This window comes from Salvelinus fontinalis, chromosome 9 (genome assembly GCF_029448725.1).
Source record: "Salvelinus fontinalis isolate EN_2023a chromosome 9, ASM2944872v1, whole genome shotgun sequence".
Taxonomy (NCBI): domain Eukaryota; kingdom Metazoa; phylum Chordata; class Actinopteri; order Salmoniformes; family Salmonidae; genus Salvelinus; species Salvelinus fontinalis.
The window spans coordinates 32,337,654-32,364,365 of NC_074673.1; the positions used below are offsets into that span (position 1 = coordinate 32,337,654).

Consider the following 26,712-nt stretch of genomic DNA (forward strand, 5'->3'; position numbering starts at 1 on the left):
CTTGGAGTTTCCCATCCCTGACGTAAGCTATACCCGCACTGTATCTGCAAGCTGTTGGCAAGAGCAGGCTTTCCCAAACTCGGTCCTGGGGCCGGCCCACCCTGGGTGCACGTTTGGGTTTTTGCCCTAGCACTACACAGCTGATTCAAATGATGAGTTGATTATTTGAATCACGCACAGCCTTTTATCCACAAGTCAATTTGATGGAAACATCTCAGGTGGGAAAATGCGCATATTGTTTTTATGTGAATTGTAGCACATTCACATGAGAATCTATTGCCAATTAGCTAGTGATCCCTTTTACAGTACAATAATTCCTCAGAAAGCTGTCAATAATATTGTGGCCACATGTTGGTAATGTAAGAGCAGAATCCGGCAAGTCTGAAACTAGTCTGCTACACCAAGATCTGGATCCATTTAGCAAACACTGACCTTTGTTTATATTATAGAATTCGATTGATGGGTGCTTGCTTTACAAACAAGTGCTTAAAGGCCCAGTGCAGTAAAGCACATGACATTCCTATGTTTTATATGGGTGTACAAAACATGAGTTGCACTGCCTTTTGCCCTCAGAACAGCCTCAATTCATCACAACATGGACTCTACAAGGTGTCAAAGTCATTCCACAGGGATGCTGGCCCATGTTGACTCCAATGCTTCCCACAGTTGTGTCAAGTTGGCTGGAAGTCCTTTAGGCAGCAGTGTTGCAGTTCTTGACACACTCAAACCGATGCGCCTGGAACCTACTACCATACACCTTCAAAGGAACTTAAATATTTTGTCTTGCCCATTCACCCTCTGAACGGCACACATACGCAATCCATGTCTCAGTTATCTCAAGGCTTAAGAATCCTTCTTTAACCTGTCTCCTCCCCTTCAGTTACACTGATTGAAGTGGATTTAACAAGTGACATCAATAAGTGATCTCACCTGGACTATGTCATGTAAAGAGGTGTTCCTAATGTTTTGTACACTACGAGATTGGAATAATATTGTGAAAATTATGATAATGCTCTAATGGTGTAAGAGCTGTTTGAAAAGACCACCTGAAATGTCAGCCTGTTTAAGGGGGAGAGGGAGTTTTGTCCTGCCAGAGATGCATTCAGTTCGCTTAAACGTTTGCTACGTTGCAGAACGGTTTGTACTGTATGACACGTTTCCTAAAAAGGTTCTTGTATGTTATTTAACAGGCTTTGAGGTACATTTGCTCCCGTCTGGTGTTTGTGGCGCGGTATGGCTTGAAGCAACAAGTGATATATTTAAAGGGCAGTGGCCATACTGACAGCATTCCCCAACCTACAAACTAACCCCTCCCCATTTTTTAACTGGTCATTCAGTACAGCATCGTTTCCATTCAATTGAATGTTCCAGAACGTAAACACATACTGAATGCAGCCCTGATGACATCACCAGGCAGTAAATTATTTAATAGACCAATTAGAAAGAGTTCCAAAACTCCAATAACAGCTAGTTTTACATTTTCACCTCTCTGCTCAGACCACACAGACAGTCCTACATAGCTAAATTCTTGCATGAGAAATTGCTCTTTGATAAGCTATTTTTGATTGTTTTCAATTAAAATGGGCAAAAATAATCACAGTTAGGTACTTAATTGTTACTCAGAAATGATTTGATATTGAGATAAAAAACAACTGCATTGGACCTTTAAGACCAATATGACAAACACCATGTGTGTCCTAGATTCCCAATCTGGCCCTCAAACCATCATGGTCACCTAATAATCCCCAGTTTACAATTGGCTCATTCATCCCCCTCCTCTCCCCTGTAACTATTCCCCAGGTCGTTGCTGCAAATGAGAACGTGTTCTCAGTCAACTTACCTGGTAAAATAACGGTAAAATAAATAAATAAAAATTCTATTTGGTATTATAACTTTAGAGTTCATGAACCATATAGGAAACAGAATGTAACCATTTATATTTATTTGAAAAATTAAAATAAGGTGCTTTAATGTACAGAACAACAAAAACAACAGTGATGTATAATACAAAAAAATACAGTTCACAACAGCTTTTTACATTGGCAGCTCAATTTACAAAACACTTTTACATACAAACTTACAAGACATTTTGACAAGTCAGAGAAACCTGGTGCACTGTCACAAATAGAAGGCTTGACTGAAGTGGTTCTTCAAGTGACAAGAGGTGCCTTACTGCAACTCAGTAGAAGCTTATAACTACAGTCTCAAAAACCTTATGCAAGTATATATGAATTTGGAGCGGTGATCAAACGAGAGAGATTTGTATGCTGCATGTCTGAACCTTGTATGCTAGATATTCAGGTAGATTTGTTAATGTATTATTGTTTAGATTTTAGATACATATCCACTTTACTCAACAGATCCAAGCTGCCATTTCTAAACTTTTGCAATGTTTGTAATGAAATAAAAAATCATACATTTCAAACGTTTCAGTTGTAAATATATATATATATATACACTACCTTTCAAAAGTTTGGGGTCAATTAGAAATGCCCTTGTTTTTGAAAGAAAATCACATTTTTTTGTCCATTAAAATAACATCAAATTGATCAGAAATACAGTGAAGACATTCTTAATGTTGTAAATGACTATTGTAGCTGAAAATGGCAGATGTTTTTAATGGAATATGTACAGCGGCCCATTATCAGCAACCATCACTTCTGTGTTCCAAAAACAAGGACATTTCTAAGTGACCCCAAACTTTTGAATGGTAGTGTATATATTTTTTCATTTTACCTTTATTTAATTAGGCAAGTCAGTTAAGAACAAATTCTTATTTACAATGACGGCCTACCCCGGCAAAATTGGGACGACACTGGGCTAATTGTGAGCCACCCTATAGGACTCCCAATCACAGCCGGATGTGATACAGCCTGGAATCGTACCAGGGACTGTAGTGACGCCTCTTGCACTGAGATGCAGTGACTTAGACCACTACGCCACACAATAGTGTTTAAAGACAGCGTTGAATTTTTTTAATGTATAGTCAAAAACAATGGTTTGCAATAGTGTCAACCCAGAAATACAAAGTGATTGAGGTTGAAGCCATTCTAAAATAATTATTTGTACAGATACTGATCATAATTTAAAGGCAGTCACTCAGTGTTTTAATAGTATTGTTGGGTATGCCCAGTACAGTTCTACAGTCTATTCTGTCGTACCTATCACGCAGGTGATGCTGCTGCTACCTGGTTGTCCATGTGATTGAGTAATGTCACAAGGTCATGAGAACACATTTTAGAATCCCAAGAGGCACAACACTTGATTCCTGAATTTAGCTTGAAGGCATGAAAAAAATCCATTGAATATGTAATACATCATTCTCAACAAAACCCCCATCTGTGTTCCAAACTAAGGCTTTCCAACATCCTGTGCAAAAACAACGCATTTTGACTCAAGATTTTTGCTGGTTCTGCACTTTGACCGCAATTATACAACTTTCACTAGTCCACTCAACTACAATACAAATGTACATTATATACACTCAGCCACCACGTCAGTCCTTTAGCAGTATGCTTTTTTCACAGCTACTTTGTCAAAAATTGTAAGGCCCTTGTACAAATGTCAAACTTAAATAAGACAACATTGTTTTACTTACAATTATTCCAAAACTATTTATATCACTACATTCCACAATGCAATGTTGCAAGACTTTACCATAATTTTGCACTGACATAGCTACATCTTTGGAATATGAAATCTATATTCTTAAATTGTGCATTTAGAATTATTGTATCATTCCAATCTTGAACAGCTGAAAACATATCTGTTATTAGGTAATGCCTCAATGAAAGCCCTTGCTTTTGGATTATTATTTATGCAGGTTCCATCCTTTCACAATATCTGTTTATTTTTGTTTTTAAAAAACATTCCTCCATCGACTGGTCCATAACTGCTGTGAAAGCCTTGGCTCCATATTAGTAAAACCCAGTTTACAGTCATTAGTGTCATTAAACCAGAGGTGATGTTGGTAACTATGGCAGCTTTCATATACACTGAATGGCTACGTTATGAATGGTTTGATACATGCTGAAATGGTCAGGCCCATGAAACATAAAATATTGATTTGACATGACAGTTGTGTTGGAAAGGATGAAAACAGAATACACATTTTTAAAAAGGTTATTTTTGGCACAAAATAAATTAACACAGAGCATGGTTTCCTCTGGGTGTGTGAGTCACAATCATCAACACCAAGAGCTCCACTGGCTGACTGTTGTGTTGCCACACTCTACATGTGGTTCTTCTAACCTCTGCTGTCTACTAGCCTCAATCACAGGGCCAGGAAAGAGTTATCTAAGCAATGTGGTGAACAGGTTTTTATACAGTCTCAGCCCACATTAACTTGGTGTCTGAAGTGACTGAATTTGGATCAAAGGAATCAGTTTCTGACCGACAAACTGAACTAGTCAGCATTTTATACAGGGATCTCAGCCTAGCTACAACAACTCCAGGCCTAGTGATAGCCTCTCTCTCATCCCCTGCCGCTATGCCACAGTTAGGGCTCAAAATCTTCAGCATACTAAATTATATGTGAGTATGCCTCTGATTTTCAATAATCAAGATTGTGCAAACACCTATGCGCCTGAACAGTTTCAAGATGAGATTCTCTTTTGGTGTGACCTTGCACCACACTTCACATTGTGTGCTTTGCATAATCTGTTGGCTCCATAATGAATAATATGTTAATACCTGGTCTCGGGTCTTCCCCAATGTCAGGGGTACGCTTCAACCCTGTGAATGTCAATCGTACACAGAACTTACATGCTGACCAAACACGACACGCGCACGTTGATTTTGTTCACCCACACCAGAAGCGATCAGGACACGCAGGTTGAAATATCAAAACAAACTCTGAACCAATTATATTAATTTGGGGACAGGTCGAAAGGCATTAAACATTTATGGCAATTTAACTAGCTAGCTTGCTGTTGCTAGCTAATTTGTCCTGGGATATAAACATTAGTTTATTTTAGATGAAATGCACAAGGTCCTCTACTCCAACAATTAATCCACAGATAAAACGGTAAACTGAATCCCTTTCTTGTCATCTCTCCTCCTTCCTCAGGCTTCTTATTTAGGATTTAATATGGCGGTTGGCAACCAACTTTACGGTGCATTACTACAACCTCCCGGAGTGTAGACCTAAGTTAATCTTTCAATCACCCACGTGGGTATATGCTCCTAAAAACTGAGGAGATGGGAGAGGCTGGACTTGCAGCGCGTTGAGCGTCACAAATAGAACCGATTTCTATTTTAGCGCCTGGCCAAGCAGACGCTCGCCAGCGAGCAGTGTGGGTGCAATGATTGAATAACATGTATGTGTAAATTTATTTTGCAGCGCTCGCACACGCAACGTGTCTGGTCTGGTTAGCATGTTAGGCACCATATCCTCCAATACCTTTGGATGTACAAACCCCATCTGTGCTACTCTCCATTTGGGGGGATAGTGTTGCTTTCTCTCTTTCCTCCTTCACAAGACATGTTAGTCATTCAAGTCTTGACTTAAATCTCTAAGCTCCTAGTGGAGCAGAGCAGAGAACCTCGACAACAACACCTCTCCAGTATTATGTTATTCTGATGTATGCTCTTTTCCCACACCTCATGCCAGGTGGTCCCTACCTCTTTCATTCCTTCCTCATTGGTTCCTCTCCATGTCTCTCTGGGATGGTCAGCCCTCTCTTGATCAGTGGATTCCATTCTAATGTCTGTCTGGTTATGCTGCACTAAGGTCATCCACAGTTTAAACTACTTTGAATTAATAGCTGATAGACTGCTGTTATAACTAAGTCAACAGTGAAAGGCCTATTGATCTACTTACTATAGTGTTTGAATTAGAGGTTGTTATTCTACTATCATTCTCAGTGTAGGGCTAAGCGCACACTAACTGTGGTTGTAGGTGGGAGGGTTAAGGGTCAGCTGTGGACCCATATAGTATCTCTACTTTCAATGCAATGCCAACAGAACATTTGGACGGACTGAGTGGCAATGCATAAAAACAACATGACTGAATCATATGAAAACTGTTAGAGAAGGACAATATCAGCTGTATGTGTCCTATGTCCACCATAACCATCATTCCACAGCTTCAATAGTCTGAAGGCAATCTGTATCAGCTTCCTCTTCATTGTGCTTCAGGTGCACTAGAGAAAGAGGAGTGACAAAAAGGAAATGAGAACTGACCACAGGGACAAAATGAAAAAGACAAAAGTGCAAAAGCAGTGTAATGAAATGTCCCTCTGCAAAGAAGTTAATGTTTTTCAGTGTTCCTTCCTTCTGTGTTTTTATTTTATTTTAAGTCCCTCTTTTCTTATGGCTAATAGTTAATCACTCCACATTAGGGTTTTATCTCCTGCTCAAGTTGATCAAAGCCATCCTCACACAATGGAATCTTTGATCTCTGAGCCCAGTCTAACCCGAGGCCGCGGGCAGATGGGCGAGATCTCTACAGTGCTCTCCTTCAAGTTCAGAGGCCTCTTTTCTGACTCCGAGAAGCTCTTGCTGTTGTCTGGTGATGAGCACTCATGTGGCGGTGTGCTGCAGATGTAGTTGTCATTGAGGGTCTGGTAACCCTTGTGGTCTGACACAGAGGCTGGCACTGTGCTGTTGCCATTCAAAGGCAAGTTCTCTGCGGGATTCCCCACTAGCCTGGGTTTTTTCTGCTGCATGTTGGGGCACTCGCCCTCCTTCAGCATGGACTTCATGCGTCCGTGGTTCCTGTAGACCGCAAATAGGGAGAAGACCACCAGGGAGAAGCCCAGCAGGGCACACACAACGATGAGCTCGTTCCAGTAGGTCTTGGTGTTGATCTGTGGGGAGCGGGTCTCTCCAGGTAGGATGATTGGCTCCTCCTGTGGGACCAGAGGGGTGCGTGAGCGGCCAATGAGGGTGGTGCTCTCCTGCCTGGCCTCTCCCCTAACACAGTAGTTGGCCAGGAGTTGCCTGAAGCCCTCCTCTACTGACCAGCACTCATAGGTCTCCTGTCTGTCAGCCTGGGCCACCACCACTAGACCTCCCTCAGGACTGGGGTACAGGAAGTGACCTGCACCCTCACTGTACTCCCACTTCCTCTCAGCCAGGTTGGAGCGCAGCTTACAGGGCAGCACTTTGAACATGTTGGCTGGTATCATTATCACCTGGCATGAAGACATCCCTGCGGACAACAAGAGAAAGGGCTTTATTATTTTTCATTTGTTAAAGCTAGTCCATCTCAGGTAGATTAAACAAACTGCATTATTATATCAGTATGGTAGCTGAGTAGGACTGCGATGAGAATTAACACACTAAATAAGCTTGGAGTTGATAATCATGGTAGGGGACATTGGAAGAAAATGTTCTTCGGAATGTAAATGCGGCGTATGCAGCAGTTCCAGAGTAGAGCACAGTGGTACAGTTTAGAGCTGAGATGATTTAATCCAGCAGGAACGGTACAGTACTTACGTGTGGGTGGGGGTTTAGCAAAGCGAGGGCTGGGCTGTGTCTTGTTGCAGATAACGGATGTGTCTGCCTCGTCCACGTCCTGCTGCCAGTGGCTGAGAACACAGACGAATGGGATAAATCAGACAAATGGGTGTCTCAGAACCTCGACAATCTACACATAACAGGTCTTTACAGACTACAGCATGTACTGTAAGCAGACATTATTGAGCATTATCCTATATTGTCACTTTTTCTTTGGTGTGCTCTAATGTCCCGAAAAGTTATCAGTTATTATGAGGGCTTAGCATCTAACTAGTTTATACCATTATCTGGTATCATGCTAATACAAGGCTAGTATCTCTTTGATGAGCAACACCTACATGTCCATGAGTGGACCATAGAAATGTAATGTATGGAGGCTGGTGGTCTGTGGGAAACATACTTATCTAGCCCACCCAGCCTGACATTCAGACACTGCCTCCCTTCCCAGGCACAGTAAGGGTCTCTGGACAGGACACACTCTCCACAGCTCTGGTAGTTGGAGCAGTTAGCCACCGGGACCTCCACCAGGCCAGAGTAGGAGGACACAAACAGCAGGCCCTGTAGAGGAGACCACCAGACAGTCAGTCAGGGGCCAGGGAGGAATAGGTATCTGGGTCACATATTAGCAGACATTTACCTCTCTCTAAAACAATGTCAACACTGTACCCTTGACGAACCCAATGCTGGAGGAACAAACCGAGTAACAATACAGAGTAACACAGGACCTCATTTTTTTCAAATCCCCTGAGAGGAAGTTGCATGCAATTATCTCAATGAACGTGAGCTAAGCTACCCCCTAGGCTCCGGCTCTCTTCACGGCTCATGAGACCCCTGAACTGCCAGTGCTGACATTTAGTGAGCTCATTATTACTCCCACTATGAGGACATGCTCCAGAAATAAACAGATTTCTTTCTCTGTACTGTACCTTTTCAGAGTCCAGTTCAATGTGCTGTACAGGCTGGGGGTCAGTGAAAAGCATCATCTCTTCAATGATGTGCATCTTGTTGTTGACATTAATGGCTTTGTGGAGTCTTCCATCATCTGCCAGAGACATATGACAGAGCAGTGGATGGTTAATGTCTGCTATAGCTCTGTCTCTCATACAGAAGAGGAAAGGGGAGAAGTTCTGTCGGCTGAGGCGGTTTACAGTACAGTACCTGTTCCAATGAAGAGCACATTGTAGTGTTTGTGGATGGCCTGGACCCGGTGAACAGCTATCTGAGTGTAGCGGACGCTGCGTTTCAGCAGGAGTGGCTGGCTGCGGATCACACTGTCCATCAGGAAGTGGTCCTTGACGAAGTTCAGTACCTTGTCAGGCATATGTAGAGAGGAGGAGATGCCCTGCTCCCGGGCTGCGTTAGTGATGCACTGTGGAGAGAACACAGGGAGTCTCATAAGCACACACTGGGCAAAAATACACACTACACAAGCTTACTACTACCCCCTGCCTATCCTCCTAAATATGTGTTTGTATCCTTCGGTTGATGATTTGATGTGTCCGTGATAAGTCTGCCAGGAAATTAAAGCAGCCGTAGCAGTGGCAGCTTTGATAATATCAGGCCTTCTGGGAAGAAGGCTGCTAGTGACAGCAGAGAGACAGATAGCTGGATAATCACTGATGTTCAGTCCAGATTGCTGATGTGTCTGAGGCAGGCTAGAACACATCCAATCTGAAAACACGTGGTTGGCTTAGTATAGCCTACTGCAGGTTACTTATACCAGTGGTTCCCAACCAGGGGTACTAGGACTTACTTGGCCTATCCACAGGGGATACTTAAGACTCATGAGACCATAGGCCTACTGGTAAAATGCACATGAGGGGATAATTCAGGGGTACTCCAGGCAGAGCAAAATTCAGTAACCGAAAAAGGTTGGGAACCACTGACTATACTGTGTAAGCTGCCCAGCAGAGGGCAGTGGTAACTCACCGCTCCAGGCCGTGGATCAAGGATAGGGTGGTTGTAGGTGTACCACTGCTGGGTCTCCCGGTTGACCTCACGGTAACGGCCGCTGAAGGCCCTCTCCACCTGGTCCATGGTGAAGGCACACACTGCTGAGCTGCCAGAGGCCCCTTTATACCTGGGAAAACACCACACAGCAGTGAGGCTACAGAATGTTCCTCTTTCCTAAAATCATCCTATTCTTTACTCTGACAGTAGTGCTGAACGAATACAGTGCCTTGCAGAAGTATTCATCCCTATTTTGTTGCATTACAACTTGTAATTTAAATTGAGTACACATACACCTGTTCTGAAAGGCCCCAGAGTCTGCAACACTACTAAGCAAGGGTCACCAACAAGCAAGCAGCACCATAAAGACCAAGGAGCTCTCCAAACAGGTCAGGGACAAAGGTGTGGAGAAGTACAGATCGGGGTTGGGTTAAAAAAAAAGATCTGAAACTTTGAACATCCCACAGAGCACCATTAAATCCATTATAAAGAAATGGAAAGAATATGGCACCACAACAAACCTGCCAAGAGAGGGCCGCCCACCAAAACTCATGGACCAGGGAAGGAGGGCATTAATCAGAGAGGCAACAAAGAGACCAAAGATAACCCTGAAGGAGCTGCAAAGCTCCACAGCGGAGATGGGAATATCTGTCCATAGGACCACTTTAAGCCGTACACTCCAGAGCTGGGCTTTACGGAAGACTGGTCAGAAAAAAGCCTTTGCTTAAAGAAAAAAGCAAGCAAACATGTTTGGTGTTCGCCAAACAGCAGGTGGGAGACTCCCCAAACATATAGAAGAAGGTCATCTGGTCAGATGAGACTAAAATGTAGCTTTTTGGCCATCAAGGAAAACGCTATGTCTGGCGCAAACCCAACAACTCTCACACAGAGAACATCATCCCCACAGTGAAGCATGGTGGTGGCAGCATCATGCGGTGGGGATGTTTTTCATCGGCGGGACTGAGAAACTGGTCAGAATTGAAGGAATGATGGATGGCGCTAAATACATGGAAATTCTTGAGGGAAACCTGTTTCAGTCTTCCAGAGATTTGAGACTGGGACGGAGGTTCACGTTCTAGTAGGACAATGACCCTAAGCATACTGCTAAAGCAACACTTGAGTGGTTAAGGGGAAACATTTACATTTCTTGGAATTGCCTAATCAGTGCCCAGACCTCCATCCAATTGAGAATCTGTGGTATGACTTAATACATTTATTGGATAGCTCCCTTTTTTTCAATTTTCGCTTAAAATGACATACCCAAATCTAAGGGTATGCAGCTCAGGCCCTGAAGCAAGGATATGCATATTCTTGGTACCATTTGAAAGGAAACACTGACGTTTATAGAAATGGGAATTGAATGTAGGAGAATATAACACAATAGATCTGGTAGAAGAAAATACAAAGAAAAAAAGTACTTTTTTCTACCACCATCTTTGAAATGCAACAAAGGTCCCAGTTCTAGCCATCACTCTAGTTGTAATTCCGATGGTGTCCACAAGATGGTAGCAGTGTATGTCCAAAGTTTCAGACAGATCTTGAAGTATGAGCGAACGACATGACATTTAGTGTGAAGTCACCCAGGTACATTTGAGCAAATCGTGAAGGAGACATTTGCATTCATATTACATTTTTCTGCAAGAATTTCGTCAAATCTGTATACTTGGACTTTGATTTAGCTTTTCCAGTATTAGTAGCCATATTATAAGTTCAACATTTGCAAAACAACCAGTTTTCATAACTCTGAATATTCTTATAATTTTTGTCCAAAAGGAAAAGGCATGCTGTAGCACAAGGTTATTAGCTACATTTTACGACAGATACAGGGTTTCCGATACTCCCGTAAAGCCCAGCTCATTGGCTATCTAGCTAGCTTGGTTTGACCCCGATTGGTGCTTATTTGACAAAGTTCGAGTCGATCAAGTAAAGACCACCCTCGTCATCGGCATGCCATGAAGGCGTCGCTCTCTGACCAAATTTGGTGACTCATAGGATATACTACACCCCTAGTGAAATAGTGAAGTCTTGTTACCTTCTAGGATCTCCGAGGAATACATACAGACGTGATTTGACTCGTTCAAACAACGTTTAAGGTGAGATTTTCACAGATTCCTTTCTTTGCAAATTGAACGAGTGGAAATACAAAATCGATTGTGCATGCTATGTGGACCTTTTTAGGATTTGAAATAGTATTTTATCTAACAAAACGACACTTCATGTTATCTCTGGGACCCTTTGGATGATAAATCAGAGCAAGATTTCAGAATGTAAGTACACATTTCACCAGTGGGGTGAATACTTTCGCAAGCCACTGTATGCAGTACTTGATCAATAACGTCTCAAATACACCATAGACGAACAGAAGGAATGGAAATTTGGCTGTTTGGCAATGATTGGATCAATAATAATGTGCTATAAACTGACAGTGAGCTGTTGTTGTATGGAGAAACGTTTCATGTGGAGATGAGTGAAATATCAACTCAGACACAGAAGCTTTCATTATCCAAATCAATGGGCTTATACACTCTTGCATGATGTATAAGTGATAATGTCCTCACCACTGTGAAGTAAAGACCCCGTAGAACACGGTGTTCTTCCAGTCTTCTGGGCTGGGCGTCAACACAAACATGTCCTGGATGATGTTGAAGGGGAAGCCATCGTCAGGCAGTGAACACAGGAGCTGGGCTTTAAGGAAGGTGGTCCATTTCTTCTGCAGCACCCTCTCTCCTCCTTTGTCACCCTGTAATATAATCAGAGCTCTGTTACATGGACCCGCAGTCATAGTAACCCAGTGTCCAGTAGAGGGCACAAGCATGTATGTGTAAACTGTAAAAGTAGTGGAAGTGGTGAGAATGCATTATAATCCCTACTGCAATAAACACGAGTCTGAATGATATCATGGCAACCAATTTCCCTAAAATTATTCTACACCCTGTTGTTTACCCCGAAACTAAACAAACAATGTAAACAAGGCACTGTTTGAATTTACTTACATGAGAAACAATAATCCTATAGTGAAACCACCAGACTGAGTACAACAGATTGTGGACATAATACACATCCCCCCTGGGTCAATAGAATTCTAGGTCAAGAAAACAATATAAGACATCACAACTGGATGAGTGGAGAACACTGGGGGCACCAAATGCTTTTCAATGACAGAGAGAAAAAAGGACACTGCTCACACACACAATGGCTCTCCACTGACACTACAATTCTCTGAACCTGTGCCTGTGACACTAACCTGCCTGGTGGGTGGGGTCATCTATGGGAGCATGATACCGGGTTGGCTTGCGATGCAAATATAGCTGCACAACTTTTCCATTAAGAAATGTAATGCCTATACTTTTCACAGATAGTTGGCTGTACAGGAATTGTGTGGGTACATACAATTGAAAAACTATATATAATTTGTCTGTTTACATACACTTGAGTCTGTTGCTCGGATTGCAGCAATTATTTAAATTATTGTCTGGGACATAGATCTAAGGAGATTGAAAAGGCTGAGGGAGCAACGATAAGTCATCTTCACAGAGCACTGTTCAGAGGACTAAAAAGAAACATAAAGAAGTCTAAATAACCCAGAGCCCTTTAACGTGTGCCTTCGTCCGAGTCCCCGTCAGCCCAACATTAATTAGAGGAAATGACATCGCTGAATGGGAAAGGGAAATGACACGTGACTAATGCTGTGTTTCTGAAGCAATTACTTGCTGTAGTAACCCAGCCAGATAATGAGCTACATACAGTATATTCCCTGCTCTGCTCCCCCTGGTCTACCTAGTTATTATTTTATACTAGAGATAGTGTGTACCTAAAGTCTCCTCCTGAATATTGGACAGAAAGCACTCAATTTATTAACCCCTTACATAAGCCTCCCTTTCCAACACAGATGCACAATTTTAAGAGTTTCAATAGTACCAAAGCTTTTTCTGTTTTCCACAAAGCTATATATTATTCCATAGCTGGCCTCACTGGAGCAGAACTTCTACTCTAAACACCTGAATAAACATCAGAGATAGTCAACTAAAGAGAGAGAGAGAGAGATGGACTTTAAGTAATGGAAGATGCTGATGAGGAAGATGCAGTATTGGTGGATCTTTCTATAAATAATGGGGCCAATGTGTGACATTGGGATATATTTTTCAAAATGGTTTGAAACAAAAATAAAAGCATTTTCATGCAGTTGTGCATGTGTAATTAGAGGAATAAAAGTGAATAGGCCCATAACTCCACCAATACAACAACAAAAGCCTAGGATGATACATTCTTTAAGCAGGGTTCATACAGACATTGATGAGTCAAATTCAAGCTCTTTCAGGAACTTTTGTAATTTAAGGACCTCAATGCAATTGTATAATTTATATAATTGTACATATAGGGCCTAATATAGAGGCCAAACAAGCAAGTAGGGAATTACCACTTCAATATATATATTTTTTTTCCAGGGCTTGCCAAAGCATTGATATTCAAATTATTATTACATTCTAAAATATGTGTGAATAATGTGGACATTGCCTGACTAAATAGATTGGATGCATGCATGCCAATTTTTCTGTAGCATATGTGGCCGATGCAGGCACACAGTAAGCCTATAAAGCCATGAATAGCGGTAGCATTAATCTCACCATCTCTGTTTTTATCATGAGAAAGTGACCAAAAACCAGGTTCCTTTAGTAATGGAAGGATTTGTACGGAAAGCCAAGTTGAAGTTGTCGTCCTCATAATAACCGCATGTGATTTTACCGCAACAGAGTAGCGCAACACCCTTCAATTGAAGGGCTGGAAACAAGCTAAAGCGGCCACGTCTCACAAAAACATACATAAAATGAAATGACGGATAATTATAAGCAGGCCTCCCCCACAAAATACCAAGAAAAAAAGGCAAAAACGTAAAATAATGTATATTTTGTACTTCACCAGATAAAGCATCCGAGTGAGGGAAACAGCGCCCCTCTGTCTCTGTATTTGTAGCTCATCTATCTGATGCTGTCTGGTCAAAAAGAGAATGATATTGTTGCCACCTGTAGCATTAAATGCAAGGGGGCATTTGGCCTCCCTTGATAAAAATAGTATAAAATATTAGCCAATCAGCGTTGAGCTAAACTGAGCGAGCTAAACTGTGAATGATCCTGGTGCACCAAAAAAAGTGTCAAGGAAAGACCGTTTGGATTTGGCTCCACACCAATTGGAATATGCATGTCAAATCTCTCATTGCTCAAAGTAGAAGAGAGATTGACTTCATCACTACTTATTCTTGTAAGAAGTATTGACATATTGAATGCTACTAGCTGTCTGTTTTAAACTACTAGCTCATAGCACAGACACCCATGCATACCCCACAAGACATGCCACAAGTCCAGAACAGACTATGGGAGGCGCACTGTACTACATAGAGCCATGGCTACATTGAAGTCTATTCCACATCAAGTAATTCACGCAAGCAGTAAAATCAGATTTTAAAAACTGGACTATGGAACAGCGATGTGAAGTCACACACACGGGTACAAACACACATAACATACAATACACACATAACATACACACTATACACACATGCACACCTTGATTGTGTGTTGTAGTAGAGTAGTGGCCGGAGAGCACACATTTAATTTATTGTGAAATCTGTTGTAAAATGTATTTAAATGTATACACATTTTATTATAATGTATATTACTGCCTTAACTGTTGCTGTAACCCAGGAAGAGTAGCTACTGCCTTGGCAGGAACTAATGGGGATCGCTAATGAATACAAATCACATGAAAAACCAAACATCACTGACAGAAAAAACTTGAATTGTTGCATCTCGTTGTGTTGTTGTCCTCCACAGGCTAGCTAGCTAAAATTGTCCCTTTCCATTAGCCATGGATGGAGATGCAGTGCCTTCGAAAAGTATTTAGACCCCTTGACTTGTTCCACATTTTGTTAGGTTACAGCCTTATTATAACACTGATTAAGTTGTTTTTCATCAATCTACACACAAAACCCCATAATGACAAAGCAAAAACAGGTTTAGATTTTTTAAACTAATTTATTAACAATTAAAAATGAAAAAAATCACATTACATAAGTATTCATACACACACACAGAGGAATCAGGACCATCGACAGCCACATCAGTGTCGTCAGTAGTTTGTGGTATCTATTAGTTGTCACTGTATTAGGCTAAGTGTAGGTGAGTTGATGATGGTGAACTGTTAAAGTTAAATGGTGCTGGAATATTGGAGGCAGATCCTGTTTTCCTTGCGAATTGCGGTAGCCTAACTCTCCATGGTTCTAAATCAATAGTTGTTTAGTAGTTTGAAAATGTTGGAAACATTATTGTCCCCATTATTGCTTGACCATTCTGTAGGTCACGTAACTGTTTGTTACATGCAATATGCCTTGTGGACTTCACCAGACAGACCTCCGGTTTTGTGATGAAACAAAAAAGGTGTGGTTGAATGTATTCTGCCACTGATTTTTATTTGTCTCGGCCTTAGGCCTACAGAGGATTATGTAAATATTCAGACAGCTTCCCCTTTTCCACATTTTGTTACATTACAGCCTTATTCTAAAATTGATCAAATAAATGTTTTTCCTCATTGTTTCCATTGATCATCCTTGAGATGTTTGTACAACTTGATTGGAGTCCACCTGTGGTAAATTCAATTGATTGGACATGATTTGGAAAGGCACACACCTGTCTATATAAGGTTCCACAGTTGGCAGTGCATGTCAGAGCTTAAAACCAAGCCATGAGGTCGAAGGAATTGTCCATAGAGTACTGAGACAGGATTGTGTTGAGGCACAGATCTGGGGAAGGGTACCAAAACATTTCTGAAGCATTGAAGGTCCCCATATATTAATGGAAGAAGTTGAGTGATCGGGGGAGGTGACCAAGAACCCGATGGTGAGGGAGGTGACCAAGAACCCGATGGTCACTCTGACAGAGCTCCAGAGTTCCTATGTGGAGATGGGAGACCCTTCCAGAAGGACAACCATCTCTGCAGCACTGCACCAATCAGGCCTCCTTTATGGTAGAGTGGCCAGACAGAAGCCACTCCTCAGCAAATGACACATGATAGCCTGCTTGGAGTTTGCCAAAAGGCAGCTAAAGGACTCTGACCATGAGAAACAAGATTCTCTGGTCTGATGAAACCAAGATTGAACACTTTGGCCTGCATGCCAAGCCTCACGTCTGGAAGAAACCTGGCACTATCCCTACGGTGAAGTATGGTGGTGGCAGCATCATGCTGTAGGGATGTTTTTCAGGGAAGGGACTGGGAGACTAGTCAAGATCGAGGGAAAGATGAACAGAGCAAAGTACAGAGAGATGCTTGATGAAAACCTGCTCCAGAGCGCTCATAACCTCAGACTAGTGCAAAGGTTCACCTTCCAACAGGACAACGACCCTAAGCACACAGCCAAGACAACGCAGGAGTGGGTTCGGGAAAAGTCTCTGAATGTCCTTGAGTGGCCCAGCCAGAGGCCAGACTTGAACCCGATCAAACATCTCTGGAGAGACCTGAAAATAACTGTGCAGCGATGCTCCCCATCCAACCTGACAGAGCTTGAGAGGATCTGCAGAGAAGAATGAGAGAAACTCCCCAAATACAGGTGTGCCAACCTGGGGAAGGATACCCAAGAAGACTCGAGGCTGTAATCACTGCCAAAGGTGCTTCAACAAAGTACTGAGTAAAGGGTCTGAATACTTATGTTAATGTGATAATTCAGTTTCTTATTTTTAATACATTTGCAAAAATGTCTAAACTTGTTTTCGATTTGTTATTATGGGATATTGCGTGTAGATTAATGAGGGGGAAAAACGATTTAATCAATTTTAGAATAAGGCTGTAACGTAACATAATGTGGAAAAGGTCCAGGGGTCTGAATAATTTCCGAATGCACTAACAGATTATAGAGCAAACATAATTATCACAACACAGGTTGTAACATGGCTATTTTTTTCCTGGCTTGGCTTCGCCAGTGATTTTACCCACGCACTGCTACTGATAAGGGAGCAGGTAACTTATAATTTGGCTACAATAATTACAATTGCTTTTGAAGCACCAAATTAAGGAAATGTCCGATTTTTAAGGTAGGCCTATTTCAGTACTTGAATTTCTGCGCTCCAAATGAATGTTCAAGTAGGTTACTGCAAGGCCCTTGTAAAATTGCAGGTCTAACACGGAAAACAAAATGTATTTGTCATGTTATTTCACTCCCAGACCATATTGTGAATAAGTTAAGTAATTTGTCGTCATTATATCCAGGATATTCATATGAATAGCATTGGGTGTTGCGCAATAATCTATCCTACACAATTGCGCACAGTAGACTCGGGGCTCTATATTAACAAACTTAACAATAAGGTAAGTGCAGGTGGTAGCGTTATAGGTTCAGGGGTGAGTCAGAAATAATTTATCTATTTTCACTATCACAATTATCGGCGCACTTTCTGGCGTTGGTGCAAAAGGGCTGGGTTTTGATGAATAAACAAGTTGCGGATGTGTTGAGGCTTAGCCCCTCACTGGCCAATCAGAACAAGCTCCATGGCAAAATATGTGGTTGCTTCAAGTTCTGCATTTACCGTCTTTTATGTATTGCCTTGGAATCAACTACAATAATTTCACCACATGGTCATGTAATCTTCAAACAATGTAGAATATGGAGGGTTTTACGCACATCCAAACTTTTCACAGTAGCTGGAGAAAGATCCAATGTACTGTAAAGCGAAAGGGAGAATGTCCCCTAACTGTTATACTGCTCTCACCTAGAACTGGTTTATGAACATAATCGTAACCATCTTACAGATCAGATCACATCTCCAAAAGTTGCATAGCATGCACTCCACAGACGTTTTAACCATAGAACCAGGAAGGTAAATAATTTGAATAATATTGTTTCTAATAAAAACAAGCAATATATTTTTTTTAAACAACAAATAAATACATGTAAAATGTAATGATATCATCAAATCACCAGGATAAAAAAAAGCCAGGCATTGCTGTTGAACTAGCCTTCATTATTGTATGGCTTAGGAAGGCTTATGAAGGCCTGAAATTTCCATCCCCAATTACAACATTTTCCATCAAGATAGAACTGCTAAAGGGGGGCGGACTTGCAATCTACTGTAGAGATAGCCTGCAGAGTTTTGTCCTATTATCCAGGTCTATGCCCGAGTTCGAGCTACTACTTTTAAAAATCCATCTCTCCAGAAACAAGTCTCTCACTGTTGCCACTTTGTATAGACCACCCTCTGCCCCCAGCTGTGCCCTGGACACCATATGTGAATTGATTGCCCCCCATCTATCGTCAGAGTTCGTACTGTTAGGTGACCTTAACTGGGATATGCTTAACACCCCGGCCGTCCTACAATCTAAGCTAGATGCCCTCAATCTCACACAAATCATCAAGGAACCTACCAGGTACAACCTCAAATCCGTAAACATGGGCACCCTCATAGATATCATCCTGACCAACTTGCCCTCTAAATACACCTCTGCTGTTTTCAACCAGAATCTCAGCGATCACTGCCTCATTGCCTGCGTTCGTTATGGGTCCGCGGTCAAACGACCAACCCTCATCACAGTCAAACGCTCTCCCTAAAACACTTCAGCGAGAAGGCCTTTCTAAATCGACCTGGCCCGGGTATCCTGGAAGGATATTGTCCTCATCCCATCAGTAGAGGATGCCTGGTTGTTCTTCAAAAGTGCCTTACTCACCATCTTAAATAAGCACGCCCTTTTCAAAGAATGTAGAACTAAGACTTGACTGCCCTTGACCAGCACAAAAACATCCTGTGGCGCACTGCACTAGCTTCGAATTGTCCCCACGTCAGGAACCAATATACACATTCAGTTAGGAATGCAAAAATGTGCATCCTGCAGCACTAATTCCCAAAGATTTTGGGACACTAAAGTCCATGGTGAATGAGAGCACCTCCTCTCAGGTGCCCACTGAGCACTTAGGCTAGGAAACACTGTCACCACCGATAAATCCATGATAATCGAGAATTTCAATAATCATTTCTCTACGGCTGGCCACACTTTCCACCTGGCTACCCCAATCCCACCTAACAGCTCTGCACCCATCGCAGCAACTGGCAGACTCAACAGCCTTGGTTTCTCTAATGACTGCCTCGCCTGGTTCACTAACTACTTCTCAGATAGAGTTCAGTGTGTCAAATTGGAGGGCCTGTTATTCGGACCTCTGGCAGTCTCTATGGGGGTACAACAGGGTTCAATTCTCGGGCCGACTCTTTTCTCTGTATATATCAATGATGTTGCTCTTGCTGCGGGTGATTCTTTGATCCACCTCTATGCAGACGACATCATTCTGTATACATCTGGCCTTTCTTTGGACACTGTGTTAACAAACCTACAAATGAGCTTCGATGCCATACAACACTCCTTTCGTGGCCTCCAACTGCTCTTAAACACTAGTAAAACTAAATGCATGCTCTTCAACTAATTTCTGCCCGCACCCGCCCGCCCACCGAGCATCACTACTTCGGACGGTTCTGACTTAGAATATGTGGACAACTATAAATACCTAAGTGACTGGTTAAACTGTAAACTCTCCTTCCAGACTCATATTAATCATCTCCAATCCAAAATTAAATCTAGAATCGGCTTCCTATTTCGCAACAAAGCCTCCTTCACTCATGCTGCTGAACATACCCTCGTAAAGCGGACTATCATGCCAATCCTTGACTTCGATGCCATTTATAAAATAGCCTCCAACACTCTACTCAGCAAATTGGATGCAGTCTATCACAGTGTCAATCGTTTTCTCACCAAAAACCCATATACTACCCACCACTGCGACCTGTATGCTCTCGTTGGCTGGTCCTCGCTACATATATTCGCTGCCAAACCCACTTGCTCCAGGTCATCTATAAGTCTTTGCCAGGTAAAGCTCCACCTTATCTCAGCTCACTGGTCATCATAGCAACACCCACCCGTAGCATGCGCTCCAGCAGGCATATTTCACTGGTCATCCCGAAAGCCAACACCTCCTTTGGCCGCCTTTCCTTCCAGTTCTCTGCTAACATTGACTGGAACGTATTGCAAAAATCACTGAAGTTGGAGACTTACATCTCTCTCATTAACTTCAAGCATCGGCAGTCAGAGCAGCTTACCGATTGCTGCAGCTGTACACAGCCCATCTGTAAATAGCCCATCCAACCTACTACCTACCTCATCCCCATATTTGTTTTTTCTGCTCTTTTGCACACCAGTATCTCTACTTGCACATCTGCACATTTATCACTCCAGTGTTAATTGCTAAATTGTAATTACTTCGCCACTATGGCCTATTTATTGCCTTACCTCCTTACTTAATTTGCACACACTGTATACAGATTGTTCTATTGTGTTATTGACTGTACGTTTGTTTATCCCACGTGTAACTCTGTTGTTGTTTTTGTCGCACTGCTTTGCTTTATCTTGGCCAGGCCGTAGTTCTAAATGAGAACTTGTTCTCAACTGGCCTACCTGGTTAAATAAAGGTGAAATATATATATATATTTTTTTAAAATAGTAAGCCTAAGGGAGGGCTTGTGTTTTGAACATATGAAACGGAAAACAAGCCATTTTTACACATCACTTCTAAATACGAGGCTCAACGGTATTCACCAAGGTTCTCATCGCTCGTTTCATGATGTGCATGGACACATAGCCTTCATCATGGAGGGGGTTTTAAGCACGTCCAAAATGGGACCTGCATGGCTAAAATTATGTAGGCCTGCCTATGATGCATACATAAAAAGGGAACGCCAGCTCACTGTACTTCGCGATTGCATTGGGCAGGACAAAAAAAAGCCAAAGCCCCATATAGACCACTGCGGCACTCGGGAAGCTCCACCTACAAAATTGCCTTGCATAAAGTATGAAAATATTAAAATACTGAGCAGGACTCTTAAACAATTTCATTTAAATGTTAATTGTATTTTTTGATCACAGAAACAATGAGACAATATGGAAAAATAAATAATGAAATGTTACTTATATAAAGCAGCCTGTGTAATCATCTGCCAGAGAGTCGCCCCAATCGGCCTGAGCCCCAAGTAATACATTTGGGCCAAATAACTCACACCAGAATCAGCCCGAGCTCAATCCCCGCATCCTAGCCATAAGTAATACTGCCTAAGGCGGCCCAGACTCGGGCCACATGGGGTCGGCCGAGTCTGACTCTCAGCCAAATGCCCCAACTCTCAGCCAGAATCGGCCCAGGTCCACTGTGCTAGCTTGGTAGGCTGCGTTTCGGCTGTCAAAATTCATGGCATAACCAACTGCATTACCGCTAAAACATTCTGTTAAAGGTCCCCAAAGCGCCTCCCGGGTGGCGCAGTGGTCTAGGGCACTGCATCGCAGTGCTAACTGCGCCACCAGAGTCTCTGGGTTCGCGCCCAGGCTCTGTCGCAGCCGGCCGCGACCGGGAGGTCCGTGGGGCGACGCACAATTGGCATAGCGTCGTCCGGGGTAGGGAGGGTTTGGCCGGTAGGGATATCCTTGTCTCATCGCGCTCCAGCGACTCCTGTGGCGGGCCGGGCGCAGTGCGCGCCAGCCAAGGGGGCCTGGTACACGGTGTTTCCTCCGACACATTGGTGCGGCTGGCTTCCGGGTTGGAGGCGCGCTGTGTTAAGAAGCAGTACGGCTGGTTGGGTTGTGCTTCGGAGGACGCATGGCTTTCGACCTTCGTCTCTCCCGAGCCCGTACGGGAGTTGTAGCGATGAGACAAGGTAGTAATTACTAGCGATTGGATACCACGAAAATTGGGGAGAAAATGGGATAAAAAATATAAAAAAATTAAAAATTAAAATAAAAATAAAAAAGGTCCCCAAAGCACACACATCCCTGGGTCGCTCGTCCTTTCAGTTCGCTGCAGCTAGCAACTTGAACAAGCTGCAACAAACACTCAAACTGGACAATCATATACACTCTTACTGACAGTTGTGGCTGCTTTGTGTGATGTATTGTTGTCTCTACTTTATTGCCCTTTGTTCTGTTGTCTGTGCCCAATAATGTTTGTACCATGTTTTGTGCTGCTACCATGTTGTGTTGCTACCATGTTGTGTGTTGCTACCATGTTGTCATGTGGTGTTGCTACCATGTTGTCATGTGGTGTTGCTACCATGTTGTCATGTGGTGTTGCTACCATGTTGTGTTGCTGCCATGTTGTTGTCATGTGGTGTTGCTGCCATGTTGTCGTCATGTGACGGACGCTTTATCTGGACATGGTTCGTCAACACCTTCAACAGCCGAAGCTAAGTAGTAACATTAACATGATGTCTTCTAATTGCAGTCGCTGTACTCATAATATACAGGAGAACGATCGCCTTACGGCGAAAATAGCTGTGCTGCAAGCCCAGCTTCAGACGCAATCGTTAGGCAAGGGTAATTTCAGTGTAGGAAAGGAAGAAACAGCGTCTGTGCCACCAGTAAGTACAGATAGTAACGTTAGTATAAATCCCCCCGCACAGTCCCCGCAGCCGGACAACTTTCTCATGGCTTCTGGAGGGAAATGCTTTTGGAATGCTCAACCAGTGTCGCTCATTCAGCCGACAGAAACTTTCAACCGGTTTTCCCCATTATGTAGCGAGTCGGAGTCTGAGTCTGAGTCTTCTCGTCTCTACTCCTCCCGTTACGGGGTCTGAGACGCCGAAGGCTCCCACCATTAGCTCTGACAAATTGAAAACCCTAGTCATTGGCGACTCCATTACCCGCAGTATTAGACTTAAAACGAATCACCCAGCGATCATACACTGTTTACCAGGGGGCAGGGCTACCGACGTTAAGGCTAATCTAAAGATGGTGCTGGCTAAAGCTAAATCTGGCGAGTGTAGAGAGTATAGAGATATTGTTATCCACGTCGGCACCAACGATGTTAGGATGAAACAGTCAGAGGTCACCAAGTGCAACATAGCTTCAGCGTGTAAATCAGCTAGAAAGATGTGTCGGCATCGAGTAATTGTCTCTGGCCCCCTCCCAGTTAGGGGGAGTGACGAGCTCTACAGCAGAGTCTCAGCACTCAATCGCTGGTTGAAAACTGTTTTCTGCCCCTCCCAAAAGATAGAATTTGTAGATAATTGGCCCTCTTTCTGGGAATCACCCACAAACAGGACCAAGCCTGACCTGCTGAGGAGTGACAGACTCCATCCTACCTGGAGGGGTGCTCTCATCTTATCTACCAACATAGATAGGGCTCTAACTCCTTTAGCCCCACAATGAAATAGGGTGCAGGCCAGGCAGCAGGCTGTTAGCCAACCTGCCAGCTTAGTGGAGTCTGCCAATAGCACAGTCAGTGTAGTCAGCTCAGCCATACCCATTGAGACTGTGTCTGTGCCTCGACCTAGGTTGGGCAAAACTAAACATGGCGGTGTTCGCCTTAGCAATCTTATTAGGATAAAGACCTCCTCCATTCCTGCCATTATTGAAAGAGATCGTGATACCTCACATCTCAAAATAGGGTTACTTAATGTTAGATCCCTCACTTCAAAGGCAGTCATAGTCAATGAACTAATCACTGATCATAATCTTGATGTGATTGGCCTGACTGAAACATGGCTTAAGCCTGATGAATTTACTGTGTTAAATGAGGCCTCACCTCCTGGTTACACTAGTGACCATATCCCCCGTGCATCCCGCAAAGGCGGAGGTGTTGCTAACATTTACGATAGCAAATTTCAATTTACAAAAAAAAAAATGGCGTTTTCGTCTTTTGAGCTTCTAGTCATGAAATCTATGCAGCCTACTCAATCACTTTTTATAGCTACTGTTTACAGGCCTCCTGGGCCATATACAGCGTTCCTCTCTGAGTTTCCTGAATTCCTATCAGACCGTGTAGTCATAGCAGATCATATTCTAATTTTTGGTGATTTTAATATTCACATGGAGAAGTCCACAGGCCCACTCCAAAAGTCTTTCGGAGCCATCATCGACTCAGTGGGTTTTGTCCAACATGTCTCTGGACCCACTCACTGCCACAGTCATACTCTGGACCTAGTTTTGTCCCATGGAATAAATGTTGTAGATCTTAATGTTTTTCCACATAATCCTGGACTATCGGACCACCATTTTATTACGTTTGCAATCGCAACAAATAATCTGCTCAGACCCCAACCAAGGAGCATCAAAAGTCGTGCTATAAATTCTCAGACAACACAAAAATTCCTTGATGCCCTTCCAGACTTCTTCTGCCTACCCAAGGACGTCAGAGGACAAAAATCAGTTAACCACTTAACTGAGGAACTCAATTTAACCTTGCGCAATACCCTAGATGCAGTTGCACCCCTAAAAACGAAAAACATTTGTCATAAGAAACTAGCTCCCTGGTATACAGAAAATACCCGAGCTTTGAAGCAAGCTTCCAGGAAATTGGAACGGAAATGGCGCCACACCAAACTGGAAGTCTTCCGACTAGTTTGGAAAGACAGTACCGTGCAGTACCGAAGAGCCCTCACTGCTGCTCGATCATCCTACTTTTCCAACTTAATCGAGGAAAATAAGAACAATCCAAAATTTCTTTTTGATACTGTTGCAAAGCTAACTAAAAAGCAGCATTCCCCAAGAGAGGATGGCTTTCACTTCAGCAGTAATAAATTCATGAACTTCTTTGAGGAAAAGATCATGACCATTAGAAAGCAAATTACGGACTCCTCTTTGAATCTGCGTATTCCTCCAGGGCTTAGCTGTCCTGGATCTGCACAGCTCTGCGAGGGCCTGGGATCGGGAGAGACACTTAAGTGTTTTAGTACTATATCTCTTGACACAATGATGAAAATAATCATGGCCTCTAAACCTTCAAGCTGCATACTGGATCCTATTCCTACTAAACTGCTGAAGGAGCTGCTTCCTGTGCTTGGCCCTCCTATGTTGAACATAATAAACAGCTCTCTATCCACCGGATGTGTACCAAACTCACTAAAAGTGGCAGTGATAAAGTCTCTCTTGAAAAAACCAAACCTTGACCCGGAAAATATAAAAAACTAAATCGGCCTATATCGAATCTTCCATTGCTCTCAAATTTTTGAAAAAGCTGTTGCGCAGCAACTCACTGCCTTTCTGAAGACAAACAATGTATACGAAATGCTTCAGTCTGGTTTTAGACCCCATCATAGCACTGAGACTGCACTTGTGAAGGTGGTAAATGACCTTTTAATGGCGTCAGACCGAGGCTCTGCATCTGTCCTCGTGCTACTAGACCTTAGTGCTGCCTTTGACACCATCGATCACCACATTCTTTTGGAGAGACTGGAAACCCAAATTGGTCTACACGGACAAGTTCTGGCCTGGTTTAGATCTTACCTGTCGGAAAGATATCAGTTTGTCTCTGTGAATGGTCTGTCCTCTGACAAATCAACTGTACATTTCGGTGTTCCTCAAGGTTCCGTTTTAGGACCACTATTGTTTTCACTATATATTTTACCTCTTGGGGATGTTATTCGAAAACATAATGTTAACTTTCACTGCTATGCGGATGACACACAGCTGTACATTTCAATGAAACATGGTGAAGCCCCAAAATTGCCCTCGCTAGAAGCCTGTGTTTCAGACATAAGGAAGTGGATGGCTGAAAACTTTCTACTTTTAAACTCGGACAAAACAGAGATGCTTGTTCTAGGTCCCAAGAAACAAAGAGATCTTCTGTTAAATCTGACAATTCATCTTGATGGTTGTAAAGTCGTCTCAAATAAAACTGTGAAGGACCTCGGCGTTACTCTTGACCCTGATCTCTCTTTTGACGAACATATCAAGACTGTTTCAAGGACAGCTTTTTTCCATCTACGTAACATTGCAAAAATCAGAAATTTCCTGTCCAAAAATGATGCAGAAAAATTTATCCATGCATTTGTTACTTCTAGGTTAGACTACTGCAATGCTCTACTTTCCGGCTACCCGGATAAAGCACTAAATAAACTTCAGTTAGTGCTAAATACGGCTGCTAGAATCCTGACTAGAACCAAGAAATTTGATCATATTACTCCAGTGCTAGCTTCCCTACACTGGCTTCCTGTTAAGGCAAGGGCTGATTTCAAGGTTTTACTGTTAACCTATAAAGCGATACATGGGCTTGCTCCTACCTATCTTTCCGAGTTGGTCCTGCCGTACATACCAATACGTACACTACGGTCACAAGACGCAGGCCTCCTAATTGTCCCTAAAATTTCTAAGCAAACAGCGGGAGGCAGGGCTTTCTCCTATAGATCTCCATTTTTATGGAACAGTCTGCCTACCCATGTGAGAGACGCAGACTCGGTCTCAACCTTTAAGTCTTTACTGAAGACTTATCTCTTCAGTAGGTCATATGATTGAGTG

General features: G+C 42.8%; 1 protein-coding gene across 1 annotated transcript in view; it reads right to left on the bottom strand.

Annotated features, from left to right (window-relative positions):
- Nucleotides 1-1,925: 1,925 nt before the first annotated feature.
- Nucleotides 1,926-26,712, bottom strand: part of LOC129862436 (semaphorin-4B-like) — a 121,403-nt gene continuing 96,616 nt past the window's right edge. Inside the window, exons 9-15 of the mRNA XM_055934121.1 lie at nt 11,970-12,151; nt 9,391-9,541; nt 8,620-8,830; nt 8,388-8,503; nt 7,862-8,019; nt 7,441-7,532; nt 1,926-7,153 (exon numbers count right to left, since the gene is read on the bottom strand). Of these exons, the coding sequence (XP_055790096.1) occupies nt 6,378-7,153; nt 7,441-7,532; nt 7,862-8,019; nt 8,388-8,503; nt 8,620-8,830; nt 9,391-9,541; nt 11,970-12,151 (1,686 nt within the window). The 3' untranslated portion in view covers nt 1,926-6,377. The remainder of the gene's footprint in view (nt 7,154-7,440; nt 7,533-7,861; nt 8,020-8,387; nt 8,504-8,619; nt 8,831-9,390; nt 9,542-11,969; nt 12,152-26,712) is intronic.